Here is a 16,073-nt window from a genome sequence, read left to right as displayed (position 1 = left end):
GCTAAAGAATTCAAGTTGTACTCAATGTCCCAAGAACTATGAATTATCTTAGTAACGTTCAATTCCTTGCTAATCCATGGTTAAACTAAACACACGTACAGCCTTTATCACCTTCCTGTGAGAAACCCTATCTCTGTCACCGCACAGCGAGACAAGCGGTGAGCTCGAAACATGAAGGCAGATCCCTGCAAACTGCATCAGATAATGCCCTCAAAGCCAACTGATCACAGACTCCTGTAGAAAATAGTAATATACAAACATTGGACAGGGATGAATAAAGAAAGGAGAAAACTAAAAGTGCAGGGGAGGGTACGCTTTCCAGTAAACTAAACAGAGCAAATTATGAAAATGGAGTCTCTTTTGATTGTGTACGTGTATGTTGGTTTGGCCATAGGCAAATGAATGGAAAGAATGTAATGAAACCTAAAAACAGTAAAAGTCCAGGATGTATAGAGCAAGGAGGATGAAAGGAAACGCTGGAAAGCTGCGGCACCTGTAAATTGTCCCACCAGAGAGGGAGACTAGGGATGGCCTCAGCACTAGCCAAAGCCCTGCGGGGGCGGAACTTAGAAAATATAGCTGTTGCAAATAAAATGTAAGAATTATAGAATACCTTAAACCAAGAAATAACCTGCGTGTAGTATCCTGAAAATATGTCCTAGCAGAGGATGCCATAAAAGTCAGCTGTGCAGGCAGAGCTGGGAGCAATGGAAAGGATAGCACAGGACAGAGGACAATAATAAACAGAAAAAGAGAGAGAGAGAGCTCACAAGGTTCAAGAGTTATTTATTGGGGTATTTTTATGTTCATGTAAAGACAGAGCACGGGCCAGAGCAATGCAGGCAGAAAATAATAAGCAGTGAACACAGGAATAAAGGGAATGGCAGAGGGAGGGGGTGTCATGACGTCAGCCGCCAGAGGACGCAGCATGAGCCAGGACAGACAGGCACGGAGAGGCACTAAGATAAGGAGCAAGGAGTCAGTTAGCAAAACTTCACTTCCCACCAAGCACCACGGAAGGGGACAAGGGAGTGGGAGGAGACACAAGAAAATGACTACCAAGCCCAGGAGGCAAGGCCAGTACCTGGGGCTCTCAATTCACAACTTAACACTACAGGAAGAGAGGGGGGGGCGAATAGGGGCGAAGCAGACTGATGGGGGTCTGCCCTCCCCTTGATACAGGAATGTGCGAGGGAGGGGCTGGGGGGATGGGAAAGGCGAGTTTTGCCCTGCGCCTCTCATCTGAAACAAAGAACAATGAAATGGAAGGGTGTAATAAGAAAGAAGGACAGCCGCATAGATTTCAAGTTGCGATAAATGCATGTGATTGAGTCCGTCTCCTGAGAGAGAAAAAAGAATTCAGGGCTCAGTAACATATGCTAAAAGTAGGCAAGTCAACTTCCATGCAAAAACTGCAATTCCCATCATGCACCAAAAAATCCCAGAGGAGCACAAGGGTAAGAAATCAAACAGATAATTAAATGAAAATAACATATAAGCACAGAGAGGGTACAAGTCGCAAGAAAAAGAATTACGTAGAAACTTCATGGGAAACCAAGGGACAGTCAGAACAACAGGCAATTTACCATTGGCAGGAGAAGGGGGGGGGGGGAAAGCCAAGGCTCCCCCTGCATTCTGTGTCTGTGTGCTAACAAGCCACAAATTGTAACATGACAGCAGGCAGAAAAAAGGGAGGGGGGATCACCTCCGTTCTCTGAGCAAAGAAAGAAATTCCAAAGGGTGGGGCAGGAGCACTAACGTCCAAATAACCCAGGCACTTAACTCAGCAGCAAGAAATGCCGAGCGTAAACTACGGAAGGGGAATCACAGAGAACAGTAGAAACAGCGTCAGAACTAAGCTGAGCATTGGATGTACGTGGAAAACATATTGAAGATCAGTTAAAATAATCTCTGATGCTGTAACTTCTCCCAGTTTTTTCTTTTAATGTCAGAGTTATGATGGTCAGTCCTGTGATGGAAAGACTGCACAAGTAAAAGAAGAACAGAGCAGTGGTCTGAATAAAAGCCCTTTGGAAATGCAAAGCGAACAGCAATTAACACAGCAGGCGGTCTCTCAGCCTCCCGGAAACCAGAAACCTGGAATCAGCCAGCAGTAAAGGTGATAGACAGGCACAAAAAAACAGAGAGAGAAAAAACTAAGAAGACCAGAATTCAATGCAGTCACAGGGGATACACTGCGGTGGGGGCTACCACCAACTCTTTCACGCACTCCTATCGCTCCGGGAGCGCTGAACAGAGAGGGGGAAAGGAGCAGGCAAGAAAAGAACAGACCATGAGCAATGAAGCCATAAAACTTTAATAGCTGCAGTTAAACTAACAAGGGAAGCCAGTCACACAAAGAAAACGAAAGTGAAAGAAAATCAACACAGCAAAAAATAGGAGAAGACAAACAGGCAGAGAAAGACACAAAGAGAGAAAAAAAAAACTAACAAAACCAGAATGCAATGCGTTTACAGAGGACGAAGCAGGGCAGGGAGGGGGGGAGGAGGTGGAGGGCCAACGCCCAAAGCGCCGAGAGACAAACGGTAAGCAGGGAGGAATGTGCAGGAGGAGGGGGAAGAAGGGGGGGGGGGGGGGGGGCGTGACAACGCACAGCACTAGAAAAGTACGAAACAAAAGGGTGGGGAAACAAAACTCAATTACCCAACATGCACGGAGAAGAGACAAGGGAGGGGCGAGTTGGGAGGGGCGAGGAGGGAAAGCGAGGTGGCAGATAGAAGGATGAACACCAGACAAAGAAACCGGTCGCCACTTGGCACAAGAATGTAAAGGAATGCAAAGGTGGGGGGGAAGGAGAGGGGGGAAGGAGAGGGGGGGGGGAAGGCGTCTCCCGCCTCAAGAAACAAAGAAAGTGCAAGCAGAAGCAAGGAAGTGCAAGCGAGAAAGTAGAAAAACATACAGCATTTAAACAGAGCAAATTAAACAGTCAGAGAGAGAGGGAAGAAAGTTAAGGCAAAGGAGAAAAGAATGCAGAAGGTTTACAACTACAATAAACGGAACATCAGAGAGAAAAAAAAAGGGAGGGGGAGAGGGGGAGTAGAAAATCTGCACTAGAACACCAAACTGAAGTGAAAGTCTGAAAGGTTGAAAGAATACAGAACAAAACCTGCTAAATTAGCTCGTTGGTAACACACACATAGCTGGAAAAAAAAAAGTACTCGAAAGCAGATTCCACAGACAGTAAGGAATGTCATTCAAAAGAAGCACGGACTACAAGTTAAACTAGGTCTTGCAGACTAACAAACTATAGTAAAAAAGAAAAGAGAAGACATAGATAACTGAAACATTAATCAAATCAATCACTTTTTCTTAAAAAAATTAAAATTAAATCCCATACATACCCAATGAACCAATCGACTCCCCCCTGGGACCAACGTCTTGGATCCGAAGGATGGAGAGTTTAATTGTGACCTCCGTGGCAGCCACCGGACTCACTTCACGATCTTGCCAGTACTAAAGTACGCTAATGACCCCAGGTCACCCTAAGTGGAACTGGTTAATTAGTCAAAAGCCTGAAGCAGTTTCCGCACTGCTATAGCCTGTGAGACGCAGGAAAGGGCGCGAATCCTTTCCTGTGAATCCCAGGCGGTGCCTCCAGATGTTAAAAGAGGGGCTTCTCCTCTAATTACAGAATGAATACCAGCTTCAAACGATAATAAAGAGAGAGGTTTATTAATACAGATAAGTAAATAGAGGAAGGCGGATAATTCCTCTAGGAGCAGAAAAATACAGAAAGAATTTAGTACAAGCAAAGGTGTACAAGGTCTGTTTAAAATCTGCTCAGTGTTCTTCACGTGTGCATCAGCTTATAAAGGGTCTGGGGTCTGCTGTTATCAGTCATCTGCATAATCCACACCCTTTACCTTTAATAGCCAATCAATATATGTTTTAACATGTGTACTTTAGCTTGCTCTTACTATAGGCCACAGGCCTCTTCTTATCAGTTAGAATAACAAACTTAGTTCCATCCTTCCAGGAATGATGTCATCTGTGCTGGATGATTCTCTGGCAAGTTCAGTGATCAGTGCTTCATAGTGCTATAACTACATATGTGCAGGATATATGCAGTGCACTATTCTACAGATTTGGGATCTGATAGTTACACAATAGGACTGGGGATGGAAGGGAAGGTAGGGGGTTTTTACTGGATATGGAGAGAATGGCTGAACATGTACAGTGGGGACATAAAGAGAGCTAGGCTAAAAGAATTGATGGCTAATATCAAGTTTGTATGCCTTAATGTGAAGGGATTAAACTCTCTATATAAATGTCAACTTATGTTCTATGAACTGATGGCTTTGAAGGTATCGCGTTTATACAGGAAACACATCTCAGAAAGAGAGATGAGCACTTACTATGTTCTCAGCAATTTCATTATAGGTATTTAGCATCTAAGAATCCGGGAAATAGATATGGAGGAGTGGGGATATTTATCTCCCAGCAGTTGATATTACAAGAGGTGGCACTATTTAGAGATGTTGAAGGGAATTGTATACATTTAAAACTAATAAGAGAAAATATTTTTTTTACTCAATGCATAATTAAGCTCTGGAATTTGTTGCCAGAGGATGTTGTGAATGCTATTAATGTAGCTGTGTTTAAAAAAGGTTTGCACAAGTTCCTGGAAGAAAAGTCCATTAACCAATATTAAGGTAGAATTGCAGAAATCCACTACTAATTCTTGGGATAAGCAGCTTAGAATCTGACTACCCCTTGAGATCTGCCAGCTACTTGTGACCTGGTTTGGCCACTGTTGGAAACAGGATACTGGGCTTGATGGACCCTTGGTCTGACCCCAGGGGCGGATTGGCCTATCGGGGGATTGGGCATCCCCCGGTGGGCTGATCGCTCCAGTCACGTGGTCTGCCATGCGCGGCCGTGACAGAGCCACGCTCGGCAGACCACGTGATGTGTCCTGGGCCGGCCTGGGCAGCGAAGGCCCAGGCCGGTCCGACATAATGAATCCGCCTCTGTCTGACCCAGTATGGCAACTCTTATGTTCTTATTGTACAGGTGGACTTAAATACAGGTGGACTTAAACTGTCACACATCCCATTTGCTCAACAAGTCCGAGATCTGGGTATCATTCTCGATGGCCACCTCACACTGAAGAAATTCATCAGTAGTATAATAAAGGATGGATTTTTTAAACTTCACACACTTAAGAAACTTAAACCTCTACTTCATCCCCCTGACTTCCGTACGGTTCTACAAACCATTATCTTTGCCAAAATCGACTATTGTAATTCCCTTCTCCTCGGACTCCCCAACAATGCCATCCACCCCCTTCAAATACTACAAAATACAACAGCCCGGATTTTGACCAACACACACAGACACGACCACATCACACCGGTCCTAAAAGATCTACATTGGCTTCCCATAGCTTCCCGTATACAATATAAGGCTCTCTCACTCGTTCATAAGGCCTTGTTCAATCCCGAAATGAATTGGTTCAATGACACCCTCCGATTTCACCAAGCCAATAAACCCACTAGACACATTCATCTCACCACCATGCCCACCACCTCACCTAAACTTTACAAATTAACCTCCACGAGAGCCCGTGCATTATCTATCGCCGGGCCTATTCTCTGGAACACAATGCCAGTTGAACTTCGCCAAGAAGAATGCTCAAAAACCTTCAAGCGCAAGCTCAAGACCTGGCTCTTCACCAAAGCATATACTTAAAGTCCCCGTGCTCTCATCTACACCCTCCCTTCTCTGTCCCCTCTTGACTTGATTTTTCACTAAAAGCGGGTGAGTCCCCGCTTGAACTGGCTTCTCCCTAAGCTTACACCATTCCTCTTCTCCCTCCCTTCTGTATTACCCTTCCCCCCTCCATTCCCTACCTCTCCCCCCCCTTCTCACCTCACCCCTTCCCTGAACTATTGTTATTTTATATTATTCCCTATAATTGTACATTTTGTATATACCTGCAATCTTCGCTTACAATAATTCACTAATCTAATTTTATTCTTCTGTCACTTCTCCCCCCCTTTTTTCTCTTCTTTTACCATCTTGTAATCATGTTATTCTAATTTTAGTTTAATGTTTTACTTCCCCTACCTTTCCTCATGCTCTAGTTATTATGTTCCAATATTTTTTAACTGTATTATGTTAAACTTGTTCGATGTAAAGTGCCGCCACTGGCACTAGTTTCTTGTTACGCTGTGAACCGATGTGATATCTTTGATGAATGTCGGTATATAAAACCGTTAAATAAATAAAATAAAATAAATAAAATAATGAGAGATTTATATTGGTCAATCTTTATTGCCCAAACATTAACCAGAGGGTGATCCTGGAAGACATGGACAGACAGCTAATAAATTTCTGTGGAGGGAGTTTGGTTATAGGGGGTGATTTTAATATCCCCAGAGGTCTTGCACAGGATAGTTAAGAAAGATAGGATATGGAAAAGTGACAACTGATAGATATCTGGAGAGTTTGCTATCCTTCTTCTAGAAATTATTCCTTTTATTCACAGCCACATAATTCATATTCCAGAATAGATTACTTTTTAATGGAAAAAACTTTGTCCTCACATACTAAAGGAACAGACATTGGAACAGATTATGCTCCAGTATGGTGGGAGGTACAAAATAAACATCAACAGGTGGAAGTCGTTTCTGAAGATTGAATGACAGCTTTCTCAAAGATAAAGAAATAGACCAACAGATTAAAAATTGTATTGCATACTATTAAGCATTTAATGACAAGGAAGGGATTTTGCCAACAACTTTATAAGATTGGCTTAAGGTAATAATACGGAGGAATTTAATAGCTTTGGCATCAAACAGGAAAAAAGAAAAAGGAAGGGAAAAACAATCATTGATGTGTTCCTTATCTGATTAAGTGGCTCAGCATAAGATATATCCAAAACGTCTATTTTTAAACAAGATGGATGATATATGGCATAAGATTTGTATTTTAGAAGTAGAAGATATTGCCCATCAGTTAGATATGGTCAAACAGAATTATTATGAATTTGGAAATAAAGTGGACAAACTTTATGCGCATAAGCTGAAGGATAAATCCACACAATCTCAAATTACAAGAATTAAAAATCATGAAGGGAGGTTGATAATAGATGAGAGTATAATATCTCGGTTTATACAATTCTAGCAGGAATTGTATACAGGAGACGTAAATATAACAGAGGTGAACATTGCTGAATATTTGAACAAAATTGACCTACCTGTCTTGAATTCGAGATGGGAGATGTGTTGGGAAGGCCTATTACTTCAGTAGAAGTGTGGGAGGCGATTAAGGATATAAAATCAGGAAAAGCACCTGGAATAGATGGATCTACACCCTTATTTTATTTTATTTTTATTGACTTTTAGCATATTATGAAGTATACAATATATTCAGAATGAAATTTTACAATCTTGCAATTTTCCAAAACTGAAAAGATAATATTCTGTAAATATTGATCATTACATTAAAGGAAAATAAGGGAGACCAGGATGTAAAAGAAGCAGTTATATAAAGGCACATCAAACAAAACTAATATTCAATTGCAGTGAAGTTAACTCCGCCAAAAACTTAATATACCAACTCAGTGGAGGTTTTAGGAGTGAGAATCTAAATAAGAGCATAGTTGTTCAGGTTGATTGAATACATATTTTGAATCTTGATGCATAATCATACAATGACATGGAAATCACAATACAAACTTTGCCCCTCGATCTATTACCTCTCCCCTCATTGACATAAACTTTCTGCTTCTGAGTTGGGTATTCCTAGCTATGTCCGGAAATATTCTGATCTGGTGACCATAGAAATTAAATTTTTGATAGCGAAAGAACAGTCTGAGAACAGAATCTCTTTCAGTCACAAAAGTAAGTTGGACTAGAAGAGTAACTCTTGTTTCAATGGCCATTTCGTAAGATTTCTCCAACAACTCAGATAGGTCCACATTTAAATCTGGCTGATTTTCTTGTCCTGGGGAAATTTCTTCAGAAGGTTGGGGCAAATAATATATTTCTGACATTGCAGACAATGCGGTTTCTGGATATTTCAATATATTTATAAGATAGCTCTTGAATAAATCATTTGCTGAAATCAACTTCTTCCTGGGAAAATTTAGTATCCTAAGATTTGTCCTCAGTTGATTTTCTAACATTTCCATTTTATTCATTTGAATTTTTTCAGATTTTATAAGGTTGGTTTGTATTTTTTCCGTGTTTTCTATTTTCCCCTCTATCACATTTACTGCTTTATCCATTTTTTTCACTTTATTTTCCAATATCAAAGTTTTATTCAAGGCTTCTTGAACTGTAGTTGTTAAACGCCCCCGGACACGCCCCCTCCCGTCCCTTTTTGAAAGCCCCGGGACTTATGCGCGTGCCGGCGGCCGGTGGCCTATGCAAAATAGGCGCGCCGGCGCGCGCAGGCCTTTTAAAATCCGCCCCTATGTGTACATTATCAATTTGGGATAAGTGAAAGAAGTACATATTAGGTAAGAGAGCATACTTTTATAGAACCCCCATTAGATATAATATTGCGTTCCCGGCTGGGAAGGTTAATGATGACTTTCACACATGGGAGGGCAATGGGATAGAGTGGTTGGAACAATTTTGGACAGGGCAAGAGGTAAAGGAGGATTTAGTAAATACGTTTGCCATATTGATCTCTGATTATCTTGCCTATGCACAAGTAAAACATTTTATGGGCACTAAAGAGGTGAAAACTAATTTGTTACAGGGGAAAGTCTCTATTTGAAGGTTACTGTGAGAATGCATCTAGGATAAAAGGGATTATTTCTAAAGTGTATTCCTTATTAAAAGAGACACCTACATTGAAACTGAAACACATGTTGGCTTGGAAGGCAGATTTGGAAGAAGAGTGGGATGAGGGGATGTGGGATTTGTTTTATATCTTTTGGACTCAGTTCAGTTTCCTCAGCTCTGATGGAGCATGCTGTTTCCCTATACGTATCCAGATCAGTCCAGACTCCTGGGTTTTGCATCCCTGCCAGCAGATAGAGACAGAGAAAGTTTTATTGACACTGCTACATAACTCTGAATGCCACCTGCAGTCACTCAGTATTTCTCTGTCTGTGGTAGATGGTACAAAACCTGCAGTTCTGCAGTCAGGAAAAAAAAAAGATAGTAGAAGAAGAGAGAGCCTTACTTCCAGGAGGTTGTTAGTCCTGGTGGGACCATCCCCCTTGATTGAGGTGGACAAGCTGGAGGTTGGTGACCCTTTAGTATGCTCGGTCCTTAGTTCTGTGGGGTGGTCCAGATCCCTCCTGAGGCTGCTGAGATGGCTTGATGCACTGGAAAACAGTTTGCCAGCTTGCTCCCACTTGCAGCTCTGTGTTCAAGTATTCTGTTGTTTTTCGGTAAAGTTATTTAAAAAAAAAAAAAGACTTTTCTGCCTTCCTGGTTGGGGTGGCTGGGGTATTTTTTACACAGTGGCAGAGTGTGCGAGATGGATAGCTGTTGGGGAAAGGTTCTACCACATGTAGCATGTGCGCGGCTGTCAGTATGCCACACTTGCAGGTCGGTTCGGTTGCGGCTCAATTGTGTCAGGTTGTGTGCAGGCTCTTTGTCGGGTGGTGAAGGGTCTTTGGAAGGCCCTGCTGCCACGGCAAAGGAGAAACAGGCTCCCACTCCTGCTGCTCAGTCGCATCTGGGTTCATGCTGGACCGGGGCTTCTCTCCCCGTTGGCACAGGAGCAGCAGACATTTTGAACTCTGTCAGCTTTTGCTGCGCTGGTGGTGGGGCAGGGGTATTCCCCTCCAAGGCTATCCCCGGCATGTTCGGGCTCCAGAGTGTAGCAAGGGGGCTCGGAAGGTGAGGATTTTCCTATTCTCCCAGTTTCTGAGTCCTCTCAGCCCATATCTGGCTCCTCAAGACCTTTTTCCACGGACTTTGTTCTTTTATTGCATGAGGCCTATTTAGCAAAGTAGCCTGCTGAAGAGCTGTATTTGGAGGCCCGGGTCTGGTTCCAGGTCTCAAGCAGAAGTGGGCAAAAAGAAAGCGGCCTTCTCCCATCCAGCATGTATTGGGCCTTTCTTCAGCTTCGGCAGATGCAGTTGATGAGTCAGAGGATTCAGATGATGCCCTAGATGTGACGGGGTGCCACCGGCAGTTGATCAGGCAGTTGATCCGGATGCGGGCAGCATGGATCATGTAGGGGATCCAGAGGAGATCCTATTGGATCTGTTCTCAGTGTTATCTGTAAGGCATCAGATAAGTTAATAGTACCTTGTAATGAGTAGAATGAAGGTAACAATTATAATAAGTATGACCTTTGACTGTAAATGTGGGCAAACTACTTAATTGTTAGATCATCAATGGCTAGAAAGGATTTTATGTTCTTTTATACTACTTTTTATAATTTGTTAATATACTGTGTTTTTATGATCTGTTCATGTTTTGGTTGTATGCCGCTTTGGGAAAACGGTTAATACGAAATTTTAAATAAATAATTAGGACAGACTCTCAAAAAAGAATGAGAATGTTGTACAAGAGATATCAGATTTTGTAAAGATCCTTTGATTTCTGCCTTCAAATACCCAGCCTTCTCCCTGGATATTATAGTTTATATCTCCAGATGGGGGTCTCTATATTTGTTGCCGATCGACTTCTTTTCCTATTTCTGATATGAAATAGAATTTTGAGTCTACTTGTGTGTCAGTGTGTGTGTGTCTTTCTCTTTCTCTTTCCTCTGTTTTTCATGCTGCTGCATTATCTTTATGCTGTGTTCTGCAGGTTGAACACATGACTCGTCACATGGAGGAAAGTGAGCGATCCCTGCAGGAGAGGATCCAAAGGTTGGAGACCATCCGCATTGGACTGGAGGAGGTGCGAAGAATCTGCAGTGTGTATGTGCACAGCTGTGCCTATCTGTATACGAATGTTTATACATGCTATGCTGGGTCTGTGTGTTTGCATGCCGCACAGCTGGTTCTCTGTGTATATGTGTGTGTGTGTGTGTGTGTGTGTGTGTGTGTGTGTGTGTGTGTGTGTGTGCATATGCGTGTGCAGATGGGTATAAATCCCTGAACGTTTGAATCCTTCTCTCAGAGAACATAAGGAGCCTATTGTAGAATAATTGGTTTTTTTTTTGTTTTGGGGTTTGTTTTTTTTGATTTGTCAGTTTCAGCATCAGCAACCATTTACAGAAAAAGGCAAGATGAAAAAAGAAAGCAGAGCGCATTCTCTTTGTGTTTCACATTGTTTAGGGACAAATCACTACTTTATATATTATTTTTTAAGCTTCTATACATGGTAACAAGCTAGCAGATTAGCTATTTCCATGTCTTGTGACATCACTATATTGATTGGCAATTGACATAATCATCTCACATTTACGCAGATGAATTTAAATAAACTCTTGTAACTTTTAGTGTATAAGCTATGGGCCTTGAAGCTCTAATGAATGTATTAAGCCTAGCACAATTGCTTTCACATCTGTTTCTGGTGGTCCTCCCTAATTCCTCCTTCACCAGCTGGTAATTAATCAGCATTTGCAACTCCCTGTCTCATCTTGTGCCAGCAAGTTCCTCATTTCTGTGTTCTGCTAGATCTCAAGTTTAATCCATGATGTTTGAGTATTGGCAAGAATTAGCAGAGGCCTACAACTGTGTCATTGTTTGCCAGTTTTGTTTGCCAGTTTTGTAATTAGAGAAACAGACTTGTGGCTTAAGGATTTACACCAGTCATCATTTTACAGTAGGGGACCTCATATATTCTGTAGCCCATGGTCACAGTGATGGTTAGGTGTATTTGTTTGCTTTGGGTTTCTTTCCTTAAATATGCAAATGTGCAGCAGGGTCCATACATGTGTGTAGCTGGCTCTGAAAGATGATTGGCTACAAGGGAGAGGCATGGTCAGCAGAAAAAGGAAGGTGATATTGACACCGTATAGATCCTGATAATACCTCATTTGGCATACTGTGAACAATTTTGGAGACCACATCTTCAAAAGGATATAAATAGGATAGAGTCAGTCCAGAGGGTGTCAACTAAATGGTCAGTGGTTTTTGTTCTAAAGCATATGAGGATAGACATAAAAGATCTAAACATGTACACCCTGGAAGAAAGGCGAGTTAGATAGAGACATTCAGATATCTCAGAGGTTTCCAAGCACAGGAGGTGAGCCTCTTTCAATGGAAAGGAGGCACTAGAATGAGGGGTCATGTGACGAGGTTGAATGGGGGTAGACTCAGGCGTAATCTTAGGAAATATTTCTTTACAGACAGGGTGATGAATACATGGAACGGCCTCCCAGTGGAGGTGGTAGAGACAAAAACAGTCTCTGAATTCAAGAAAGCATGGAATAAATACAGGGGATCTCTAAGGAAGTGATGGGAGGTGAGCTAAATTAATTGGGTGTTTGGCAGACTAGATGGGCCATACAGTCTTTTTCTGCCGTCATGTTGCTATGTTTCTATCTTCTGTGGCAAAAAGGAGCCTAGGCTGGTGGCTAAGACCTTCCAATGTTATGTTCACTGGTTGTGGGACCTGCCCGCAACCAGCATCATTCATTCCTACAATGCTCTGGCTTTTGGCGCGGCCTGGAAGCCGCTGTGTACTCCTTGTGAGGCAGAACACCACCAGCATAATGCCATCTTTCTCCTGTGGGCTATCCATAGGCGCACCCATGCACACCACACCGTCATTTAAAGGGTCCAGAGCAGGAACCCATGCTGCCAGCATCTCCTGATGACATCACATGGCTGGGTATATAAGGTCCAGCTGCACACCAAATCTTTGCCTCAGCAACTGGTTTCTTGCCTTGAGCAGTGTGTGTGTTGCTCCTACATTCCTGATTGTTCCTGCCTCATCCAGCCTTGCCTTGCCCAGCCTGTCTCATCCAGCTTTGTCTTGCCCAGCTTGTCTTGTCCAGGTTTGTCTTGCCCAGCCTGTCTTGTCCAGCCTTGTCTCCTCATTCCAGTCTTGTCCGGTCTCTCTCGTGTGTCTTCATCCATCCCTGGCCTGATCTCCTATTATTGACTTCTTGCATTGGACCTGATCATATTTGCCTGCCGCCTGGACCTGACCACACCTGCCTGCTGCCTAGACATGACCCTTGCATTGGACCTGACCATGCCTGCTTGCCACCTGTCCTGACCCTTGGCCTGCTTCCAGTATCCCCAGTCTGCTGCCTGTCCTGATCCCGGCTTTCTCCTATGCCCTAGGGACCCACCTAAGTCCTGCCAGCCACCAGAACCCAAATCTCAGCCTGTGGAGGAGGCAACTGGTCAAGGTGAAGCTCCAACTTGTTCAATTACAGGTCATGTTTGCCAGCTGTGGTCATGGGCCTTATAGGCTTGCCTACGAGACAGCGTCAACTACATTACAGCACCAAGGGCTCACTCTCATGCCACTCCACAGCTTGCTGAGGCTATGAGCTCAGCAGACTCGACCCAGGCCTCTGAAATTGCTAGGCTAGCACAGCAGCAAGACTAGTTGAATACGATAGCTGATTATCTTCAGGGTATGGCAGCCTGCCCGGCTTCTCCGGCACCCTCAGTACAGCTCAGGCAGCAGACTGGGGATACTGGAAGCAGGCCAAGGGTCAGGACAGGTGGCAAGCAGGCATCTGCCTCCACCTCCAAGATATGAATGAGTTCCCACCAAATGTAGAGCTGGGGGTGTGGCACTTTATGTCCAGGAGGGTATAGAGTCCAACAGGATAAAGATCATGCAAGAGACTAAATGCTCAGTAGAATCTATATGGGTAGAAATCCCATGCGTGTTGGGTAAGATTATAGTGATAGGAGTATACTACCGTCCACCTGGACAAAATGGTCAGACAGATGATAAAATGCTAAGAGAAATCAGGGAAGCTAACCAATTTGGTAGTGCAGTAATAATGGGAGATTTCAATTACCCCAATATTGACTGGGTAAATGTAACATCAGGACTTGCTAGAGACATAAAGTTCCTGGAAGTAATAAATTACTGCTTCATGGAGCAATTGGTTCAGGAACCAACGAGAGATGAAGCTATTTTAGACTTAATTCTTGGTGGAATTCAGGATTTGGGGAGAAAGGCAACTGTGGTAGGGCCACTTGACAATAGTGATCATAATATGATCAAATGTAAACTAATAACTGGAAGGGGGGACAATAAGTAAATCTACAGCTCTAACACTAAATTTTCAAAAGGGAAACTTTGTTAAAATGAGGAAAATAGTTAGAAAAAAACTGAAAGGTGCAGCTGCAAAGGTTAAGTGTTCAACAGGCATATACATTGTTTAAAAATACAATCCTAGAGGCACAATCCAGATGTATTCCACGTATTAAGAAAGGTGGAAGGAAGGCAAAACAATTACCAGCATGGTTAAAAGGTGAGGTGAAAGAGGCTATTTTAACCAAAAAAAATCCTTCAAAAATTGGAAGAAGGATCCATCTGAAGAAAATAGGAAAAAGCATAAGCATTGTCAAGTTAAGTGTAAAACATTGATAAGACAGACGAAGAGAGAATTTGAAATGAAGTTGGCCTTAGAGGAAAAAACTCATAATTAAAACTTTTTTAACTATATCCAAAGCAAGAAACCTGTGAGAGAGTCAGTTGGACTGTTAGATGATCGAGGGGTTAAAGGGGTTCTTAGGGAAGATGAGGCCATTGCAGAAAGACTAAATTAATTAATTCTTTGCTTCTGTGTTTACTAATGAAGATGTTGGGGAGATACCAGTTTCTGAGATGGTTTTCAAAGGTGATGAGCGAGATGATTTGAAGCAAATCACTGTGAACCTGGAAAATGTACTAGGCCAGATTGACAAACTAAAGAGTAGCAAATCACTTGGACCAGATGATATGCATCCTAGGGTTCTGAAGGAACTCAAAAATGAAATTTCAGAGCTATTAGTTAAAATTTGTAACCTATCATTAAAATCATCCATTGTACCTGGAGGATGGCCAATGTAACCCCAATATTTAAAAAGGCCTCCAAGGGCAATCCAGGAAGCTATAGACCAGTGAGCCTGACTTCAGTGCTGGGAAAAATAGTGGAAACTATTCTAAAGATCAAAATCACAGAGCATATAGAAAGACATGGTTTAATGGAACACAGTCAACCTGGATGATCCCAAGGGAAGTCTTGCCTCACAAATCTTCTTTTTTTTTTTTAAGGCGTTAATAAACATGTGGATAAATGTGAACTGGTAGATGTAGTGTATTTGGATTTTCAGAAGGCATTTGACAAAGTCCCTCATGAGAGGCTTCTATGAAAACTAAAAAGTTATGGGATAGGAGGCGATGTCCTTTCGAAGATTACAAACTGGTTAAAGGACAGGAAACAGAGAGTAGGATTAAATGGTCAATTTTCTCAGTGGAAAAGGGTAAACAGTGGAGTGCCTCAGGGATCTGTACATGGACTGATGCTTTTCAGTATTTATAAATGATCTGGAAAGGAATATGACTAGTGAGGTAATCAAATTTGCAGATGATCCAAAATTATTCAGAGTAGTTAAATCACAAGTTTATTTTGATAAATTGCAGGAGGACCTTGCGAGACTGGAAGATTGGACATCCAAATGGCAGATGAAATTTAATGTGGACAAGGGCAAGGTGTTGCTATGGAATTTGTTGCCAGAGGATGTGGTTAGTTAAGTTAGTGTAGCTGGGTTTAAAAAAAGGTTTGGATAAGTTCCTGGTGGAGAAGTTCATTAACAGCTAATAATCAAGTTGACTTAGAGAATGGCCTCTGCTATTACTGGCATCAGTAGCATGGGATCTTCTTAGTGTTTGGGTACTTGCCAGGTTCTTGTGGCCTGGTTTGGCGATGAATGGAAGACTGCCTTTAATACCAGGGATGGACACTATGAGTATCTGGTTATTGCCTTTGGGTTATGCAGTGCCCCCATGATCTTTCAGATTATGGTCAACAAGATTTTTTGGGATCTTCTCTATTCCCATGTGGTGGTATATATGGACAATATCCTGGCTTTCTCAAAGTCTTTGAAGGTACATTGAGGTCATGTGAAGCAAGTTCTCCAGAGGCTCCGTGCGCATCACCTATATGCAATTTTGAAAAATGTACCTTCGAACAAGAGAAACTCCTGGTTACATCTTTTCCCAGCAAGG

The 16,073-nt window shown here is 42.5% G+C and overlaps 1 protein-coding gene across 1 annotated transcript in view; it reads left to right on the top strand.

The window, feature by feature from the left end:
• The window catches only part of LRRC45 (leucine rich repeat containing 45), a 170,619-nt gene that overhangs the window by 115,347 nt on the left and 39,199 nt on the right, over positions 1-16,073 (top strand). Inside the window, exon 14 of the mRNA XM_029599051.1 lies at positions 10,749-10,841. Within this exon, the coding sequence (XP_029454911.1) occupies positions 10,749-10,841 (93 nt within the window). The remainder of the gene's footprint in view (positions 1-10,748; positions 10,842-16,073) is intronic.

Source organism: Rhinatrema bivittatum, chromosome 4 (genome assembly GCF_901001135.1).
Source record: "Rhinatrema bivittatum chromosome 4, aRhiBiv1.1, whole genome shotgun sequence".
Lineage (NCBI taxonomy): Eukaryota > Metazoa > Chordata > Amphibia > Gymnophiona > Rhinatrematidae > Rhinatrema > Rhinatrema bivittatum.
This window is presented reverse-complemented; position numbering and strand designations above follow the sequence as displayed.